The sequence below is a fragment of the Pongo abelii genome, chromosome 1 (genome assembly GCF_028885655.2).
Source record: "Pongo abelii isolate AG06213 chromosome 1, NHGRI_mPonAbe1-v2.0_pri, whole genome shotgun sequence".
NCBI classification, from domain to species: Eukaryota; Metazoa; Chordata; class Mammalia; order Primates; family Hominidae; genus Pongo; species Pongo abelii.
The window spans coordinates 220,746,407-220,768,586 of NC_071985.2; the positions used below are offsets into that span (position 1 = coordinate 220,746,407).

The 22,180-nt window shown below is 44.5% G+C and overlaps 1 protein-coding gene across 1 annotated transcript; it reads right to left on the reverse strand.

The window, feature by feature from the left end:
- Positions 1–5,790: 5,790 nt before the first annotated feature.
- Positions 5,791–14,973, reverse strand: LOC112131569 (PRAME family member 5-like). The gene is made up of 4 exons (XM_054559868.1): positions 14,919–14,973; positions 9,675–9,983; positions 8,424–9,005; positions 5,791–6,681 (listed from the first exon to the last, which is right to left on the reverse strand). The coding sequence occupies exons 2-4, from the start codon at positions 9,959–9,961 to the stop codon at positions 6,120–6,122; spliced, it is 1,431 nt and encodes a 476-aa protein (XP_054415843.1). The 5' UTR covers positions 9,962–9,983; positions 14,919–14,973; the 3' UTR covers positions 5,791–6,119.
- Between the last annotated feature and the right edge of the window lie 7,207 nt (positions 14,974–22,180).

Consider the following 22,180-nt stretch of genomic DNA (forward strand, 5'->3'; position numbering starts at 1 on the left):
GGAGTTTACTGGAGTTCCACTCCAGACCCTCTTTGCCTGGGTATCAGCAGTGGAGTCTGCAGAACAGCAGATATTGATGAGCAGCAGATATTGGTGAACAGCAAATGTTGCTGCCTGATCGTTCCTCTGGAAATTTTGTCTCAGAGGAGTACCTGGCAATGTGAGGTGTCAGTCTGCCCCTGCTCGGTGGTGTCTCCCAGTTAGGCTACTTGGGGTTCAGGGACCCACTTGAGGAGGCAGTCTGTCCACGCTCAGATCTCCAGCTGTGTGCTGCGAGAACCACTACTCTCTTCAAAGCTGTCAGAGAGGGACATTTAAGTCTGCAGAGGATTCTGCTGCCTCTTGTTTGGCAATGCCCTGCCCCCAGAAATGGAGTCTACAGAGGCAGGCAGCCCTCCCTGAGCTGCAGTGAGCTCCATCCATTTCCAGCTTTCTGGCTGTTTGTTTACCTACTCAAGCCTCGGCAATGGCGGGCGCCCCTCCCCCAACCTTGCTGCCGCCTTGCAGTTTGATCTCAGACTGCTGTGCTAGCAATGAGTGAGGCTCCATGTGCATAGGACCCTCTGAGCCAGGCACAGGATATAAGCTCCTGTTGCGCCAATTATTAAAACTGTTGGAAAATCGCAGTATTAGGGTGGGAGTGACCCGATTTTCCAGGTGCCGTCTGTCACCCCTTTCTTTGACTAGGAAATGGAATTCCCTGACCCCTTGCACTTCCCAGGTGAGGCAATGCCTCGCCCTGCTTTGACTCACACTCGGTGCACTGCACCCACTGTCCTGCACCCACTTTCTGACACTCCCCAGTGACATGAACCTGGTACCTCAGTTGGAAATGCAGAAATCACTCCTCTTCTGCACTGCTCATGCTGGGAGCTGTAGACTGGAGCTGTTCTTATTTGGCCATCTTGGCTCAATCCCCTAGTTAATTTTTGCATTTTTAATAAAGACAGGGTTTCATCATGTTGGCCAGACTGGTCTCGAACTCCTGACTGAAGTGATCCACTCACCACAGTCTCCGAAAGTGCTGGGATTACAGATGTGAGCCACTGTGCCTGGTCAATTGCTGGACTTTCATGATACACATGGAGTATCCACAGTATCACAAGGGCCATTTTTTTCCATAATCCAATGTATTTATATTATTGATAATGAGCTAATGTTGATGTCCCCAAGGTAGCAATTTATTGACTATACCAATGATAAACATTTCCATGCATCACGTGGTCAACAGCATTTGCTACCAAGTCCCATGTTCCATGCCCAGCAGTGGGAACACAGGATGATTGAGACAAAGTTCCTGACCTTTAGCAGCAGTATTGAACAAGTAACATTGTCAAGAAAGAAGAAAACCTTGTAAAACATACCATACCCCTACAATTCCGTAATCATTTTCCTGGATATTTAATGAAATGAGTAAACACACAGCTGAATGTTTATAGCAGCTTATTCATAATCGCCAAAACTTGGAAGCGAGCATGTTGCCCTTCAGTCAGTGACTGGATAAACAAACTAATCCATCCAATCAGTGAACTATTATAAAGCCATAAAAAGACATGAAAGATTCCTAATGCACGTTATTGTACAAGTGAAAGAAGGCTATGTGAAAAGACTCATCCTGTTAGACATTCTGGAAAAAGCTTTTGCCTTTTTCTATGGAGACAGTAGAAAGCCCAGTGGTTGCAAGGGGTTGGGAGTACAATGGGATGAATGGGAAGAGGACAGAGGACTTTTAGGGAAACAAAACTACTCTCCATGATGCTCTAATGGTGGACACATGTCATTATCACTATGTTAAAATCCATGGAATGTACAAAACCAGCAATGATCCCTCATGTGAACTATGGGCATTGGGGGATAATGATGTGTCCATGTGGCTCATTGATTGTTGCAAATGCTCTGTGTTGGTGTGGGTGTTGATCCTGAGGGGGTGCTGTGTATTGAAGGGGGAAGAAGGCAGATGAGAACTCTGGACCTTCTGCTTAGTTTTTCTGTGAATCTAAAACTGCTATTAAAAAAAAAATAGGCTGGGTGTGGTGGCTCACGTCCGTAGTCCTAGGATTTTGGGAAGCCGAGGAGGGTGGATCACCTGAGGTCAGGGGTTCGAGACCAGCCTGGCTAAAATGACAAAACCCTGTCTCTACTAAAAAATAATAATACTAACACAAAAATTATCCAGGTGTGGTGGTGCATGCCTGTAATCCCAGATACTCTGGAGACTGAGACAGGAGAATTGCTTGAACCCTGGAGGCAGAGGTTGCAGTGAGCTGAGATCGTACCACTGCACTCCAGCTTGGGTGGCAGAATGAGACTCCATCTCCAAAATAAATAAATAAATAAATAAACTCAACACTGGGTACGGTGGCTCATGTCTATAAGGGCTCACTCCCAGCAATTTAGGAGGCCGAGGCAGGTGGATTGCTTGAGCCCAGAAGTTCACGACCATTTTGGGCAACTTGGTGAAATCTGGTCTTCACTAAAAAAACAAAAATAAGCCAGGCATGATGGTGCATGCCTGTTGTTACAGCTACTAGGGGGATTGAGGCAGGGAGATCACCTGAGCCTAGGAGGTTGAGGCTGCGGTGAGCCGTGATCATGCCACTGCACTCCAATCTGGACGACAGAGTGAGACCTTGTCTCAAAATAAAATAAAATAAACTAAACTCAATATTTTTTAAAACTGTAATGTTTCCTTTTAAAACTCAAATTGTATTATTCTAAATACATTTTAAAGAAGAAATGATTATTGTTCAGTGTCTTTAAAATTAGTTTTTAAAATCTTATTTGTTTTGAAATTTCAACCCAAGTTAAGTATTCTTTTTCTCACCGTCCTTGAGACGGAGTCTTCCTCTTTCACCCAGGCTGGAGTGCAGTGGTGCATTCTCGGCTCAGTGCAACCTTTGCCTCCCACGTTCAAGCGATTCTCTTGCCTCAGCCTCCTGACTATCTGGGATTACAGGCGCCCGTCACCACGCCAGGCTAATTTTTTGTATTTTTAGTAGAGACGGCGTTTCACCATGTTGGCCAGGCTGGTCTCGAACTCCTGACCTCATGATATGCCCACCGCTGCCTCCCAAAGTGCCAGGATTACAGGCATGAACCACCACACCTGGTCATTAACCATTCTTAAAATATCACATTGCATGCTTTAAAAGTTCTATATCTTTCATATACATAAATTACAACACAAATATTTATACTCTAATAGTATTCACATTATAGTAAAATTTTTTCATGCTCTGTCGCCCAGGCTGGAGTGCAGTGGTGCGATCTCATCTCATTGCAACCTTCACCTCCCGGGTTCAAGTGATTGTTCTGCCTCAGCCTCCTGAATACCTGGGATTACAGGTGAATGCCACCACTCCCAGCAAATTTTTTGTGTTTGTAGTAGAGATGGGGTTTCACCATGTTGGCGAGGCTGGTCTCAAAATCCTGAGGCTGCCTTGGCCTCACAAAATGCTGGGATGACAAGGGTGAGACACTATGCCTGGTCATAATAATAAATTGTATTTTATTATGTTTTTTGAGATGGAGTTTTGCTACTGTTGCCCAGGCTGGAGTGCAATGGCTCATTCTGAGCTCAGCACAACCTGCAGCTCCCAGGTTCAAATGATTCTCCTGCCTCAGCCTCTCAAGTAGCTGCAATTACAGACATGTGCCACCACACCTGGCTAATTTTTTGTATTTTAAGTAGAGAAGGGATTTCTCCATGTTTGTCAGGCTGGTGTCAAACTCCCGACCTCAGGTGATCCACCTGCCTCAGCCTCCCAAAGTGCTGGAATTACAGGCATAAGCCACTGCACCTGGCTCATAATAGTAAAGTTTTAAAAGCACCATAAAGTATAATCCTTGCAACACTCAATTACACCATCTAGTCTGATCTATCAGCAGATGGCACCTGAGACCTATGGATTGGAAATCTTGATCTCATACTCATTATGAAAGAATCCAGTCCAGAAATGCCCACCCTGCCCCCTGCTGGCTCCTGGGGCTCTGCTGTTTGGGGGAATCATGATGAAATTGTGGCAGAGAGTAGAAGTTGAGCCCCATTGCATGCCCTGAGTTCTTGTTGCCTCCCTGTTATCAGGAATAGGAGGTGAGACTGAAAGATGAAAAATGCTGAGACTTCTGCTGAGAAGAGAAAAAAGAACAAGATGTATTGATCTTACTGTATGCCAGGCCCAATGCCAAGCCCTAAACATGAACCATCTTATTGGATCCTACCATGATCCTATAAGCCGTTGGACATCATCCTCCTCATTTTACAGGAACCTGTGGTTCTTGGTTAAGATCCTTGACAGCAACACCAGTCCCTGAATCCTCAGCAGGATTCTTCTCTTGGGTGCCCATTATGAAGGCTTCCTCAGCACAGGGAAGGTCACTCATCACCCACAGGCACTTGATCGGTATCCACCCTTTGATGATGTGAGATTCCAGAACATGCTGCACTAGTCTCTTCCTTGATAGGGAGAGAGGGGAGGTATTATGAGAAAATCTCTCATCGATCTGAACCAGCTCCCCAAAAAGATGTAACTTTTTAAATGTCAGATGGAAATATTTAAAAAGTGTTACATGCCTGTATAGTTTTATTATTTCAGTTAAAGGGAAAGTGGCTGTCTTTACTGGTTACAACCAGTTTAATTCAAGAAGGGCTGCTGGTCATCAGGGCAACAAGCAAGGGTTGGTGCTGCCCAGAGTCTCCAGCTAATACACAATATGGACATCCCCTTCCAGGGCAGCGGGAAGAGAGTGGCTCCTTGTGCAGTGATGCTGACTTCCACCAACTGAGGCTTCTGGATCCATGTGGAGACTCACAAGGAGTAGGCAGGGCCTCAGCATCCGGCTAGCAGTGAAAGACCCTGAGAAGAAGGTGCTTTCCATGTGGATTGGCTCACTGTTCTTGCCCAGTAATGTTCCAGGCCCCGGGTGTCCACCTAGTGTGTATTAACCCACTGAACAGCCACAGAAACTAACAAGGAATTAACAGATATCTAAAGAAATGAAGAACTGGAGGAGGCCAAGCCAAGCTTGGTGGCCAATGCCTATACTCCCTGCAATTTGGGAGGTGAAGGCAGGAAAATCACAAGCTCAGCAGTTCCAGATCAGACTGGGCAAGACAGCGAGGTCTTGTCTCTCCTAAAAAAAAAGCATCCAGGTGTGGTGGCTCACACAACTGTAGTCCTAGCTACTCAGGAGGCTGAGGTGGGAGGATCGCTTGAACCCAGGAAATTGAGGCTGCAGTGAGCTATGATTGTGCCACTACACTCTAGCCTGGGTGATAGAAGGAGACTTTAAAAAAAGAAAAAAAAAAAAAAGCCTGACACAGTAGCTCACACCTGTAATCCCAGCACTTTGGTAGGCCAACTTGTGTAAATCACCCAAAGTCAGGAGTTTGAGACCAGCCTGACCAACATAGTGATGTAACCCTGTCTCTACTAAACATACAAAAATTATCTGAGCATGGTGGTGCATGCCTGTAATCCCAGCTACTTGGGTGGCTGAGGCAGGAGAATCGTTTAAACCCCAGGTGGTTGTTGCAGTCAGCCGAGATGGCACCATTGCACTCCAAACTCCAGCTTGGGCAACAAGAGTGAAACTCTGTCTCAAATTAAAGAATGGGAGGAACCTGATTACAATAACCAAATTTCATTTCAATGCCTTGATTTTCTTGGGCTGCATCTTATTGATTGGACAACTCAGTGTCTTTTGTTTTTTCCATCAATAACTGAAGATTCCTGAGGCTTAAACTGGAAAACAGGTTACTTAATAATAGAGGGCACCAGACAGTTTCCACTCAGTTTTCCTTTATTTCTGATTGTTTCTTTACAACCATCCACGCAAGAGTAACTCCCTCATGTATTCTCAAGCCAGAATTCCACTCTAGACATTCAGATTCCCACTTTTGACTCTACAGGACATAGCTCCCAAAAGTCCCATCGAATCCATGGCAACATTTCCCCCAAGTCCAACCCCTGCTTGATCACCTTTCCTTTCCCACTTTCAGAGCCCATGTCTGAAACGATGGGTTCTGTGCTCCCTTTAGGATGTACCTAAGACCTAGGTTTTAGTTTCCAAGTGTCCAGAAGAAAGCGTTTGACATATCCATCCAAATAGGCAGGCATTCAACAGCAGCACTGATCTGCCTCCAGGTCATAAAATGACCTGTTGCCACAGTCAGGGCAGTAGTCAGTACAGAACAAGATCCTCTTGGGATGCCTTAAGTCCCTCACTCTCTTCATCAGTTCAGCTCTAAGTTGGGAAAATCTGCTCCAGCAGAGAGTACCATCAGCATCATAGCTCTCCCGTGGGACAGGATACAGCTCCAGGCATAAGTTGTTGAGTCTGATTGTGTGGCACAGCAGGTTCTCCAGGGTGGCCATGGAGATGGGATTTCCACAGAAGCTGAAGGTGGTGAGCTCAAAGCAGCGGCTCAGGGCAGGCAGGATGGCGTTGACATGGGAGTCTACGATGCCACAGTCATCTAAATCCAGGTACTCAAGGGTGGCTGCAACTTTTTCTATGAGAATTTGGAGAGGCACAAGACTGAAATTGGCCAGTCTGATGCCACTCAGGTCCAGGGTCTTTAGTTGACTGATGCTCAGGCACTGGGATAGATGCTTCAAGTCTGATTCCAAAAGCACACAGTTAGTTATTGCAAGGATCTTTAACGAGGACTTCAGACAGCTGGGGAGAGAGAGCAAGAAGTTAGTTCTGGGGAATCATAGGGGTGAGTGGAGGGTGGTGGGGAATTGCTTCATGGTAATGGATGGAGACCATTTTGCCCAAGCCCAGGGTCATTCTGATGGCCTGATGGTCAACACTTAGGATGATGTGTGATGAAGAGCTTTGCCACTGAGGACAATTCCATTTTAGGCCCGGCGCAGTAACTTACACCTGTAATCCCAGAACTTTGGGAGGCTGAGACTGGTGGATTAATTGAGATCAGGAGTTTGAGACCAGCCTGGCGATCATGGCAAAACCTCCTATCTACTAAAAATGCAATAATTAGAAAGATGTGGTGATGGGCGACTCCAATTCCAGCTACTTGGGAGGCTGAGGCAGGAGAATCGCTTGAACCCAGGAGGTGTAGGTTTCAGTGAGCAGAGATCATGCCACTATACTCCAGCCTGGGTGACAGAGCGAGACTCTGTATTAAAAAAAAAGAGAGAAAAAATAATTCCGTTTGAGGCTGAGTCATTTCATCGTCATTTACAGGAATGGATGAAGTTCACAGAATCCCTAAAGCTCCCTTTCCTCCTCTGTCAGGCAGAAAACCACATTTCTGGGCCACAGGAGCCCAGGGGAGATTCAGGCATAAAAGACAAAGCCAGGCAGGGTCCTGCAACATCAGCTGGAGTGGGTGGCCTGCAGGTGTCCCTGACACGCCTGTATCATCAACAAACCGTCTATCACTTTCATGATTCTTTGTGCCCGTTCCCTGACCCTCTGTTTCAGAATCATGCATTTCCTAGGTAATTAATTTACCTGGAGCTCAAAACAACATTTTACAACAGGGAATTAGAGATGGGATCATTTGTGTTCACCAAACTGTGGGGCACAAAGCTGATTTTCTGAAATGTGCATGTTTGCTAAGCATTCCTCCCTTCAGTGCCCACTTCACTTCCCTACTTCACATCATCTTCTTAAAAATTATCTTCTTGGCTGGGCATGGTAACTCACACCTATAATACCAGCACTTTGGGAATCCAAGGTGGGTGGATCACCTGAAGTCAGGAGTTCGAGAATAACCTGGCCAACATGGTGAAATCCTGTCTCTACTTAAAATATAAAAATTAGCCAGGTGTGGTGGCCCACGCCTGTAATCCCAGGTACCTGGGAGGATGAGGCAGGAGAATCACTTGAACCTGGGAGGCAGAAGTTGCAGCGAGCTGAAATGGCACAACTACACTCCATCCTGGAGGATCAAAGTGAAAATCCATCTCGGAAAAAAAAATTGTCTTGTTTGTTTTTACTTTTATTTATTCATTTCTGACAGGGGTCTTGGGATGTTACCCAGACTGGTCTTAAACTGCTAGGCTCAAACTATCCTCTTGCTCAGACTCCCAAAGTGCTAGGATTACAGGCATGAGCCACCATCCCTGGCCTCGTTTTCATCATCTTAACTTACACACGTCCTCAGAAAGAATTCACAAAGGCTCCCTCACTAGATCTGAACCCCCCAGTAGCTAGCTTCCTAGCATGGCAGCCTCTCTATAGCATCTACCCCAGCTGATCCCTCTGACTCTATTGGGATGGCTGCGTGATACCCATTTCAGGACAGGGCCACCAACAGGACAACACATTTACATGCTAGTGTCCCTTTCACTGTTACATCTTCATTGGCTGGCTCACAGCAGATGCCCACTAGCATTTAATGTAACAGGCTCTGCTGTGGTCTGCAGAGTAAGCTCACCACACTCCCTCACCTGAGAAGCTGGTCCAGGTGGCCTTCAAGGAAAGAAACAGCATTCATATAAAGCTTTTGGAGGTGGTTCAGCTTGAGGAACTGAGTGGTGAACTGTGTAACAATCTCCTTCTTCTGCTCTGGGGAAACGTAGCGAGAGACATCCATGTGGGAGAGAACGAGCTTCTGAAGATTCCTCATCTGGCCCAGGTATGGGGTAAACTGTGTCAGGATGGGCAGTATCCACTTGCAATTCACTTCCACCTCCTGGATACAGTCTAGGTTCACCATTTTCAGGATGCTTCTGATATTGTGGAAGGGCATTCCCAAAATTTTCAGCTTCTTACAGCACAGGTGTAGTAAATCATTCCTCTGCTTGACCCAGAAAAGGAGGCAGGTGAGGTATTCATCCAGAGTCCTGTTCTTGAGCCAAAGTTCTATGAACACAGTCAAGGGCTGCTGTCCTCTCATCCTTGGACAGTCCTGCACTGGTTTTTTATTCCTCATGGCATTGAGGAAGCACCCATGGGCCATAGTTTCAGACCAAACCATCCAGAAGTTCTCACAGACATCCTGTAAATCCAGCACTTCAAGTTTCCACCTCCTGTAGGAAAATAGACTTGAGACTGAGAATTTAAGGACTCATTTCTGAACTTAAACTCCACATACAGGATAGCAGCTCCTCCTCTCCCTGCTTCTTGTCCCTCTCTCTGACTTTTCTCCACCCTGTTTTCCCTTTGGATCCTGCCCACTTCCACAATTTTTTTTTTTTTTTTTTTGACACCAAGTCTCCCTCTGTCGCCCAGGCTAGAGTGCAGTGATGCAATGTCAGGTCACTGCAACCTCTGCTTCCCAGATTCAAACGATTCTTCTGTCTCAACCTCACAGGTAGCTGGGATCACAGGAGCCCACCACCATGCCCAGCTAATTTTAGTACTTTTAGTAGAGTTGGGGTTTACTGTGTTGGACAGGCTGGTCTCAAACTCTCGACCTCAGCCTCCCAATGTGCTGGGATTACATTGTGAGCCACCATGCCCGGCCCAGTTCTCACTTTTCATGGTGCCTTTCAGTGCCATTAGAGGACAGATTCCTGTTACCTCCATGGACTTTGCATGGTGAGCAGTGCTTTCCCTGAGGAGCTGGGGAATGGCTAAGGCCTCTCAGCTTCCTCACCACCACCATCCCCCCTTGGGCCTCCTCACTTCTCATGACCCAGCTGCTCCTTCTGTTGGACACCTGGGCCCTGCCCGCCAGCCCACTTGGGCCACCTCACCTGGGACGAACCCCGTCTGTAAGCAGTGCATCAAGCCCATCGAGCACAGCATGGAAGGCCTCCAGACAAGGCATCTTCATCAGAGGCCTCAGAGGGAGGCGGTGGAAGGGCCAGGCCTGCACCATCAGCTTCAGGGCCTCACAGCGTCTCCTGTTGAAGGCCTCCATGAACAGTGGGGGGAAAAGTTCCATGGGCAGCTCCTCCAGGGTGGAGATGGCCAAGGTTTTGTCCCTCAGCAGGCTCCGCCCCGCAAGCTCCAGGAGTCTGGGTGGAGTCCGGATGCTCATCTTCGTGAATCTGCAGGGAAAACTTCCAGAGGACAAACCCAGAGAAAAGGCATTACTCTCAGGCCAAGCCCATGCAATCTCATGTTCTCCCAGAGCCAAAGTCACTGCTCTGGCAATGGTGAAAGAGCCCTCAGTTTACTGCAATTCTAGTCTGTACTCATTGGCCATTAAGCCAGCATTCTGCCTCTGCTGCATCAGCACGAGCGTCTCCCCAGCAGTGAGGAGGCAGGGCCACCACTAGCTCTTCCTTTCTATCCAGTGCTCCATCCAGTGACTAGTGAGTGTGGAGGAACCTGAAAGCTAACCCCTCCCACCGTTGGGGGAAATTACTAATTACTCAAGGTTCTAAAACAATGGGAATTGGAGTGTCCGAAGCCTACATGCCTACATTTTCAGTTCCTACAAATAAACTTGTTGGGAACATTCATGGGGCATTCCTAGAATAGGTTCTGATTGTTTTCTTTTCATTATTAATCTTTCTTACTCTTTCTCTCTCTTTCTTCTTTCCTTCTTTCCCTCTCTCCCTCCCTTCTTTCTTTCTTTCCCCTTCTCTCTCCCTTCTTTCTTTCTTGTCTTTACCTCTCTCCCTTCTCTCATTCTCTCTCTCTCTCTCCCTCTCTCTCTCTTTCTGACAGGCTGTTGTTCTGTCACCCAGCCTGGAGTGCAGTGGTGGGATCTTTGCTCAGTTCAGCCTTGACCTCCCAGGCTCAAAGGATTCCTCCTCCTCAGCCTCCCAAGTAGCTGGGGCCACTGTTATGCATCACCACACCCAGCTAATCTTTTATTTTTTGGCTTTTTATAAAGACAGTGGATTTCGCTATGTTGTCTAAGCTGGCCTTGAACTGCTAGTCTCAAGCAATCCACCCACCTTGGCCTCCCAAATACTGGGATTATAGGTGTGAGCCTCCGCCCCAGCCTCATTATTGAAAATTTCAGTGAGAATCTTTGAAAGCTATGTGACACTGTTATGCATCATTCGCATGATAGATGTTTCCAATACACACCTCTTACACATATTCAAAATGGACCACTTTGTCTGGGTGAAGTGACTCACACCTGTAATTGGAGCATTTTGTGAGGCTGAGGCAGGTGGATCTTCTGAGATCAGGAGTTCAAAATGAGCCTGGCCAAAGTGGTAAAACCCTGCCTCTATTAAGACTGCAAAAATTAGCCAGGTTCAGTGGTCTGCGCCTGTAGTCCAAGCTTCTAGGGAGGCTGAGGCAGCAGAATCACTTGAACCCAGGAGGCAGAAGTTGCAGTGAGCTGACATTATACCACTGCACTCCAGCCTGGGAAATAGGCTAGGTTCAAAAGAGAGAGAGAGAGAGCTACATTTGATTAGACTTCTTAATCTCCACCCAGTTAATCCTGATTGGATTTTTGGCTTTCTTCCAGATTAACTGATTGAATTAGATATTCATCCATCAAAATGAAAGATTTAGGGATAGGGTGAAAGTCCAGGACTCATTCACTGATCCCCTCCACAAACATGGAGTTTTACTAATATGTGTCCTTCATAGTCCTGAGTGTGAGATATGGAAGGGTTGAATCTCTTCCTGATATTAGACAGAAAGAAAGAAAACTTGAAAGTATCTTTGTTGAGGGATCCTTGGCCACATCAAATTTACCAAAATATTTCAGAGTTAAAAGAGTTTTACAAAGACAGAGATGACAGTCCCTAAGAAAACACAATAGAAATCTTCATATATCCAATGATCACCTGGGTGGCATAATTTTTTTTGGTGTTGAGGGAGCTGAGTCTCACTTCATTGCCCAGGCTGGAGTGCAGTGATGCCATCTCAGCTCACTGTTACCTCGGCCTCCAAGATCCAAGAAATTCTCATTTTTCAGCCTTCCACGTAGCTGGGATTACAGGCATGCACCACCACACCCATGTCTCCTTTTGGGTGGAAGAGGATGTGATTGCTTTAAAATTAATGTCAAAGATCCTTTTTGGTTAAGATTTTGGTTTTGCTTTTTTGGAGAGGGTCTCTCCCTTTGCCCAGGCTGGAGTAAAGCAGTGGTGTGTGCATGGCTCACTGCAGTCTCAATCTTCTGGGCTCAAGGGATTCTCCCACACCAAACACCCAAATAGCTGGGACTACAGATGCATGCCACCATGCCCGGCTAATTAAAAAAAAAAAAAGTAGAGGCCGTGCACCAGTGGCTCACGGCTCTAATCCCAGCACTTTGGGAGGCCAAGACAGGGGGATCACTTGAGTTCAGGAGATCGAGACCAACTTGGACAGCATGGTGAATCCCCCTCTACTAAAAATACAAAAACTAGCCAGGCATGGTTTCAGATGGCTGTCATACCAGCTTCTCAGGACAGAGACTGAGGCATGAGAATTGCTTGAACCCGGGAAGTAAAGGTTGCAGTGAGTTGAGAACATGCCACTGCACTCCAGTCTGGGCAACACAGTGAGACTCCATCCCCATCCTCAAAAAAAAAAACGTTGTGTAGAGGAGGGTTTTTGTCATGTTGCCCAGGTTGGTCTCAAACCCCTGGGCTGAAATGATCATTCCACTTTGGCCTCCCAAAGTGTTGGGGTTAAAGGCATGAGTCACTGCTCCCTTCAAGAATCTTGAAATGACATCAACCAAAGCACAATCAACTTTTTTGAAATAAAGACAGAACTGCATTTAGAGGAAAAAATTCAAAGCTTCAAATTGTTCATATGAAGAAAAAAAGGACAGGGTATAGCTTTGTGCTGTCGTAGGCTGCACTGTCCCCATCCCAGACCGGCTGACTGTAGGTCAGATGGGAGTGTCCCTACAGAATTTAGTGACTTACCAGATCTGGATGTAGTTTAGAAGGTGCTCAGACCTCAGGAAGAACCAGGCAGCAACTCCAGGCTTGAAGACTTTGTGTCTCTCCTGTGGGTCTTCAAAAGCTTTTATTGAGCTTTCTAATCACAACTCCCACCCACAGCCCTCCACGTATCCGCTGCTAGCTTCCAATCAAAAAGTGATATCTGATTGCATTTCTGAAGTTCCACCCAGTTAATCCTGATTGGGTTTTTGGCTCTCCCCAGATTAATGGATTGAATCAGATATCCATTCATATCACATATCTATATTCAGTTCATGAAGCAAGAAATTGACAGTGTTAGGGATAGGGTAGAAGTCAAGAATACCTTCATTCAAGGCTGAGCGAGGTGGCTCACAGCTGTAATCCCAGCAGTTTGGGAGGCAGAAGCTGGTGGATTATCTGAGGTCAGGAGTTTGAGACCAGCCTGGCCAACATGGTAAAACCCTACCTCTACTAAAATTACAAAAATTAGCCAGGTGTGGTGGTCTGCACCTATAGTCCAAGCTACTAGGGAGGCTGAGGCAGGAGGATTGCTTGAACCCAGGAGGCAGAGGTTGCAGTGAGCTGACAATACAGCACTGCACTCCAGCCTGGGAAATAGGCTAGATTCAAAAAAAAAGAAAAAAGAAAAAAGAGAGTGAGAGAGAACTATATTTGATTATTTGATTATTTGATTAGACTTCTTAAACTCTACCCAGTTAATTCTGATTGGATTTTTGTCTTTCTTCCAGATTTACTGATCGAATTAGATATTCATCCATCAAAGTGAAAGAATTAGGGATAGGGTGAAAGTCCAGAAGTCATTCACTGATTCCCTCCACTAACATGGCGTTTTACTAATATGTGTCCTTCAAAGTTCTGAGTGTGAGATAGGGAAGGGTTGAATCTCTTCCTGACAGTAGACAGAAAGAAAAAACTTGAAAGTATCTTCGTTGAGGGATCCTTAGCCACATCAAATTTACCAAAATATTTCAGAGTTAAAACAGTTTTCAAAGACAGAGTTGTCAGTCCCCAAGAAAACACAATAGAAATCTTCATGTATCCAATGATCACCTGGGTGGTATAATCTAATTTTTTTTGGTGTTGGGGAAACTGAGTCTCACTTTGTCACCCAGGCCGAAGTGCAGCGGCGCCATCTCAGCTCACTGTAACCTCTGCCTCTGAGATTCAAGCAATTCTCATGCTTCAGCCTTCCACATAGCTGGTATTACAGGCATGCACAACAACACCCATGTCTCCATTCGGGTGGAAGAATTACAGTGAGGATGTGATTGGTTTAAAATGAAGGTCAAAGATGCTTTTTGGTTAAGATTTTGTTTTTGTTTTTTGGACAGGGTCTCTCTTTTTTGCCCAGGTTGGAGTACAGCAGTGGTGTGAGATTGCCTCACTGCAGTCTCAATCTTCTGGGCTCAAGTGATTCTCCCACACCACACACTCAAATAGCTGGGACTACAGATGCATGCCACCATGCCCGGCTAATTAAAAAAAAAAAAAAAAGCAGAGGCTGAGCACCAGTGGCTCATGGCTCTAATCCTAGCACTTTGGGAGGCCAAGGCAGGTGGATCACTTGAGGTCAGCTGTTCGAGACCAACCTGGCCAGCATGGTGAAACCCCACCTCTACTAAAAATACAAAAATTAGCCAGGCATAGTGGCAGATGGCTGTGATACCAGTTTCTGAGGATGGAGACTGAGGCATGAGAATTGCTTGAACCCGGGAGGTAAAGGTTGCAGTGAGTTGAGACCATGCCACTGCACTCCAGTCTGGGCAACACAGTGAGACTCCATCCCCGCCTTCAAAAAAAAAAACGTTGTGTAGAGGAGGGTTTTTGTCATGTTGCCCAGGTTGGTCTCAAACCCCTGGGCTGAAATGATCCTCCCACTTTGGCCTCCCAAAGTGTTGGGGTTAAAGGCATGAGTCACTGCTCCCTTCAAGAATTTTGAAATGACATCAACCAAAGCACAATCAACTTTTTTGAAATAAAGACAGAACTGCATTTAGAGGAAAAAATTCAAGCTTTAAATTGTTCGTATGAAAAAAAAAAGACAGGATATAGCTCTGTGCCATCGTAAGCTGCACTGTCAACATCCCAGACTGGCTGACTGTAGGTCAGATGGGAGTGTTCTTACAGAACTTAGTGACTTACCAGATCTGGATGTAGTTTAGAAGGTGCTCAGACCTCAGGAAGAACCAAGCAGGAACTCCAGGCTTGAGGACTTTGCGTCTCTCCTGTGGGTCTTTAGAAGCTTTTATTGAGCTTTCTAATCACAACTCCCACCCACACCCCTCCACATATCCGCTGCGAGCTTCCAATCAAAAAGTGATATCTGATTGCATTTCTGAAGCTCCACCCACTTCATCCTGATTGAGTTTTTGGCTCTCCCCAGATTAATGGATTGAATCAGATATCCATTCATATCACATATCTGTATTCAGTTCGTGAAGCAAGAAATTGACAGTGTTAGGGATAGGGTAGAAGTTAAGAATACATTCATTCAAGGCCGGGTGAGGTGGCTCATATCTGTAATCCCAGCACTTTGGACGGGCAAGTTGAGTAGATCACCTGATGTCAGGAGTTCAAGACCAGCCAGGTCAAAAAGATGAAACCCCGTCTCTACAAAAATACAAAAATACAAAAATTAGCCAGGCCTGATGGCAGGCACATGAAACCCAGCTACTTGGGTGGCTGAGGCAGGAGAATTGCTTCAACCCAGGAGGTAATGGTTGGAGTGAGCCAGAATTGTGCCACTGCACTCCAGTCTGGGTGACAGAGGGAGATTCTGTCAAAAAATAAAAAAATTCATTCATTCATGAACTCCACAAACACTGATGGAATTTTACTAATATGTGAACTTCATAGTCTTGAGTGTGAGGCAGGGAGGGGCTTGATCTGTTTACGACATTAGACAGAAAAATACAATCTGAAAGTAGTGTTGTTAGGAGATCTTTGGTCACATCAAAATATAAAAATGCTTTATACTTACTTTATAAAAACAGAGGAGTCATCCCTACAAAGTCAGAATAAAAACCTCAATGTATCGAATGGTCTTGGGGATTTTGTATAACCTAAGGTAGCAGATTACATGCTCGTTCTGGTGGAGGAGAGGTGTCACTGAGGGCGTGAGTGGTCTCAGGGCTTAGGTTAAGTCTTCTTTGGAAGAAATTGAAACCACATCCATAAACTTTATAAATGTAATCGCGAAGAAGGGAGGGAGAGAAACAAAAATAAACCAAGCTTGCAACACATTCAGCATTCATCAGGAGGTCAGCTTGCTATCTCACCTGGTTCCTCATGGCTGCTTGCAGTCTACCGTTCCAAAATCATATAGACCTTAGATTACAGTTCCCCTTAACTTCCCTGCAGACAACAATGTAAGCATTGTAAAACATTAACTTTTTTCATCTGAGATATTCTTTCAGGTTCGGCATGTCAGTGAAACTAGTGATGCCAGCTGATCTGAAGGGCCCTGCAATGCACTAACTCACCAAAGGATGCAGTTTCTACATCCTGTTGAGTTCTTCCCTCTTACCGCTACCCCAACTTTCCAGCCCCTTGCTATCCAGGATCCACTGGAAATGCTCAGTACTCCTTGGGGAGATGAATTTGAGGATCTCCTCCTAGGTTCTCATTCAGCCACCTTGTGATCATTAAACTCTCTGCTGCAAATCCTGCTGTCTCAGAATATTGCTAAGTTACTGTGCAGCAGGCATAGGAACCTCATGGTCCTGTAATAAAGTCATGTCAAAATTACAAATGGAAGTGAAGGTGGAGCAGGTCAGGGTTGAGCTGGGTTTTTAATGGGAGTGAACCGAGACTTGGTGGTCATGTTGGGGGTTATTGAGAGGATGTAAGAGGAATCTATCTATCATTGCTCTGATGCCCTTTTGGTTTTATTCCTTATGACCAAGTATGAGTCTCTCAAAACAATTTATATAATCCTCCTTATTTTTCCTTTCAAAACCTTCAACTTCCTTTATCTCCCTGAATAATCTCACGTCTATTCCCATTTCTTTGCTTACTTCATAATAAACATTTTTTTTTTTTTTTTTTTTTTACAGAGTCTTCTTCTCTGTTAAATAGACCATATATTTTGTTGCCACACAAGATGAGTAACCTGGTTTTATGGACAGAAAGGGTCAAAAGGATCATATTCCTCAACAGCTGGGGGTCATGGGATATAAAGGTCATGGTTATTCTTTGTCATATCTGCACCTGCATATTGCCAGTGAAAACCTGCAGGTCACATTGGGCAGGCTTCCAAATTAACCACCTGTGGAAGGTCTTTTGATTCTCTTATATCCTGTCCCTGAGTAAAGAGTCTGATCATGAGTTCATGAGTGCCTCAAACTCTACAAGTATTGATAAAGGCTTCCACCTACTGACAGTGAGAAGGACACTGATTTGATTCTGATCATGAAATTTTGCTGGTTGTCTTGCAAGGAATATGTTTTATCCTGTTTTGTTGTCATCTAAAGCCAATGATTTTAACCTCTGTATTGTCCCTTCCAATGGAAAAAAACAAAAACAAAAACAAAAACTCAACTTTATTTGACCCTTGCCATGTCAATAAAAAAAATAAAATTAAAAAAAATTGATAGGAGGAGTCCCATTCCCTGCTGGGGCAATAGAGTGAGATTCCATCTCAAAAGAAAAAAAAAAAAAAGGCCGGGCACGGTGGTGGCTCACACCTGTAATCCCAGCACTTCAGGAGGCCAAGGCAGGTAGATCATGATGCCAGAAAATTGAGACCATACTAGCCAACATGGTGAAACCCTGTCTCTACTAAAAATACCAAAATTAGCTGGGCATGGTGATGCCCACCCATAGTCCTAGCTGCTCAAGAGACTGAGGCAGGAGAGTCGCTTGAACCCAGGAGGAGGAGGTTGCAGTGAGCCAAGTTTGCACCACTGCACTCCAACCAGGTGACAGAGCGAGACTCCGTCTCAGAACAAACAAAAATCAAGGAAACAAACAAAAACACAAAAACAAACAAAGAAAAAAGCTGGAAAAATAAAATCTGAAAGAATTTCATCTCTATGAATTCATCTTCAGAAGTGATAGCATTTCCTGCTTGGCATTTTTTGCCTACATTTTTGGCATAAGATCTATCAACAAAAAGTATGAACCCAGGTTTGTGTAATGGAATATCTTAAACATCAATAGGAGGAGTCAATAGTTCTGATGCCACACACACACGTGTGATCTTCTCCATCATCAGAAAACGGCAACAAAGTGGTAGAGTTATGCAGAGTGTAGCGTTTGAAATGGAGATTTGAAGGTGACAAGGAAAGGATTTTGTAGGACATTAGTGTCCAAGTTGAGCAATGTTGGTTCACATCACAATATTTTTATTTATTTATATATTTATTTATTTTATTCATTTATTTTTTGAGACGGAGTCTCGCTCTGTCACCAGGCTGGAATGCAGTGGCACAATCTCAGCTCACTTCAACCTCTGCCTCCCCGGTTCAAGCTATTTTCCTGCCTTAGCCTCCTAAAGAGCTGGGACTACAGGCGCATGACACTACACCCGGCTAATTTTTTGTATTTTTAGTAAAGACAGGGTTTCACCGTGTTAACTAGGATTGTCTCAATCTCCTGACTTCGTGATCTGCCTGCCTCAGCCCCCCAAAGTGCTGGGATTACAGGCATGAGCCACCATGCCTGGTCGGTTCACATCAAAATTTAAGAGGTATTCAATTGCATATGAAACTTGTAGGTAAAGTTTATTTCTTTTTTCTTTAAAGCATTTATTTATTTATTTATAATGTATTTATTTATTAATTTTTTTGAGATGGAGTTTCACTCTTGTTTTCCAGGCTGGAGTGCAATGGTGCAATCTCGGCTCACTGCAACCTCTGCCTCCTGGTTCAAGTGATTCTCCTGCCTGAGTCTCCTGGTTAGCTGGAATTACAGGCACAGGCCACCACGCACAGCTAGTTTTTGTATTTTTAGTAGAGACAGATTTGCACCATGTTGCCCAGGCTAGTCTGGAACTCCTGACCACAGGTGATCCACCCAACTTGGCCTCTGAAAGTGCTGAGATTACAGGCATGAACCACCATGCCCGACCTAAACTCATCACTTTTAATACTTTCTACATCACATGAGGAGGAAAAGCAGAAACACTTGAGTACTTCACGAAGGTCAAGGTTGGTATGAGTTTTGGTTCCAATATGATAGATTTCGGCTTCTAGGGAACCAAGCAGTTCAGGTTAAGGAAGGTTATGAAATCCTAGGGTTTTCTCTCCCTCCAAAGAAAGCTTTCGACATCACCTTAACTTAGAAAGCAAATCTCAACCCTGTGTTGTCACTTAGTAAAAAGGCATACTTTCCTAAAAATGGTCCAAATGTCATTTGGACTGCTTCAAACACAGGAATTTTCTGAACTTCATGTGAAACCCCTCCTCAGAAATATTTTCCTTACTCCAATGGATTTGCTGATATATTGGCTGTAAACTGGATATGGCAGCCTTTGTATTCACCAATTTTGTACCTAAGTCTGCAATGATCTGAATCTCAGCTTCTCCATTTTTATTTGAGGTTATTATAGAAAAAAATTTACCAGAGTGTTATTTTAAATTCCATCAATATGGAGACATCAGAAATCTCCTCTAGCCAGATGCGGTGGCTCACGCCTGTAATCCCATCACTTTGGGAGGCCGAGATGGGGGAATAACCTGAGGTTGGGAGTTCAAGACCAGCCTAACCAACATGGAGAAACCCTGTTTCTACTAAAAATACAAAATTAGCCAGCTGTGGTGCCGCATGACTGTAATCCCAGCTACTTGGGAGGCTGAGGTAGGAGAATCACTTGAACTCGGGAGATGGAGGTTGCAGTGAGCTGAGATCCCACCATTGCACTCCAGCCTCACAAGAAGATTGAAACTCTATCTCAAAAAAAAAAAAAAAGACATAAAAGAAAAGAAAAGTCCTGTAACGTGAACAACATCTGGGACAAAAGCATTCGGTCCAATAGAGACCTGGTGCATAGGTGGACAATTTTCATTCCAATGGCCTGTTTCAAAGGTGGCAGGCAACTCTAGCAGGGTTTCTGTGTTTACAACGAACTGGATTTGAGTTTTAATAGTAAGGGGAGCTCCCCTTGCTCTTGTCCCTTCAGCTGTTTTAGCTACAAACACTTTATGATCCTTTGCATTCTTTTCTTTCAAAATTGGATAATTTTATGTTCTAGAACTCTCTTAAAATGTTCACCTATGGTGACCAATTCAGCCATATCATAGTATAGTAATTTCTTTCTTTTTTTTTTTTTTTTTGAGACGGAGTCTCCTTCTATCGCCCAGGCTGGAGTGCTGTAGCATGATCTTGGCTCACTGCAACCTCTGCCTCCTGAGTTCAAGTGATTCTCCTGCCTCAGCCTCCCAAGTAGCTGGAACTACAGGCTTGTGCCATCACGTGGCTAATTTTTGTATTTTTAGTAGAGATGGAGTTTCACTATGTTAAACAGGCTGCTCTTGAACTCCTGACCTCGTGATTCTCACCCACCTCAGCCTCCCAAAGTGCTGGGATCACAAGCATGAGCCACTCACTGTGCCTGGTCTTTTGTATTTTTAGTAGAGATGGGATTTCATCATGTTATTCAGGCTCGTCTTGAACTCCTGACCTCAAATAAGCCACCCAACTTGGCCTACCAAAGTGCTGGGGCTACAGGTGTGAGCCACTGCTCCCAGCCTGGTAACTTCTTATGTTATGTTTTTCAATCAGGTTACCAAGCTGTGGTCGAAGTACATTAATGAGTAAAGTTGTCCGAGCCCTTCAAGTTCTAGCAGGAAATACTCCCTAGCTATTAATATAAGACCAGAATGTTTTACATAGGAAATTACTATTCTAAACTTGGAATCAAAAACTGACACATCTGTCTTCTGTTTACATGATTCAATAATAAACCAGTTGGCTAAGTGTGGTGACTGAAGACTAATTCCAGCACTTTTGGAGGCGGAGACAGGAGGATCACTTGAGCCAGTTGTTAGAGACCAACCTAGCAAAGAGAGTGAGGCCCCATCTGTATAAAAACACAAAAATTTCGCCAGCTGTGGTGGCGTGCATCTGTGGTCTCAGCTACTCAGGAGGCTGAGGTGGGAGGATTGCTTGAGATCAGGAGGTTGAGGCTGCAGTGAGCTATGATCACACCAAGGCACTCCAGCCCAGGTGTGTTAACAGAGGGAGATCCTGTCTCAGAAAATATAAATAAATAAATAACAAGGGACCAGTCAATCTTTCGTGGCAAGGCAGTGGGGATTGCTGCATCTTTTGGGTCATCTCTGGAAGTAGCTTTTGAAGGGATTATAATACTTTCCTCAGGCTTTTTCCACCCTGCTGTAGTCATTCATTTTTAGGCTTTCCCAGGTCCTAATACATGTGTGTCAACTGATTTAAACCAGCTAACTCAGAGTCACAGCCTCCTGCGAGGATTCTAATTCACTCAGTAGATCTGGTGCACTGACCCACACCTGTAATCCCAGCACTTTGAGAGGCTGAGGTGGGAGGATCACTTGAGGCCAGAAGTTCAAAACCAACCTGGGCAACACTGCAAAACTCTGTCTCTGAACAAATAAAAATAAAAAACCAACAGAAAATAATGCATGCTAGGGAAGATATGCAGAAATGAGAACCCTGGTACACCATTGGTAGTTATGTAAATTAGTACAGCTACTATGAAAAACAGTATGGAGTTTCCCCCCAAAAAATAAAAATAGGATTGCCATATGAACCATAAATCCCACTGCTGGATATATATCCAAAATTAAATAAATATATCCAGAAGATATCTACACTACCATGTTGGTCAGGCTGGTCTCAAACTCATAACCTCAAGTAATCCACCTACCTCAGCCTCCTAAAGTTCTGGGATTACAGGCCTGAGACACTGCACCCAGCCTGCACTCTCCTATTTATTGCAGCACTATCCACAATAACCGAAATATGGAATCAACCTAAGTGTCCATCAACAGATGAATAGATCAAGAAAATGTGGTAAATATACTCAATAGAATATCATTCAGCCATAAACATGAATGAAATCCTGTCATCTGCAACAACATGGATGGAACTGGAGGACATTATGTTAAGTGAAGTAAGCCAGATACAGAAAGACAAACATGGTATGTTCTCACTCATATTTGGGAATTAAAAATCACAAAACTTAAAAATAGTAAAATGATGGTTATCAGAAGCTAGAAAGGGTACTGGGAAATGGAGAATAAGAAGGGGATGGTTAATGGGAACAAAAACACAGATTGGAATAAGATCTAGGGTTCAGTAGCACAATAGGGTAACTTATGTTGACAGTACTTCATAGTAAATTTCTACATAATTAAAACAATGGAATTGGAATGTTGTTAACACAAAGAAATGATAAATTCTTGAGATGGTGGATATCCCCATTA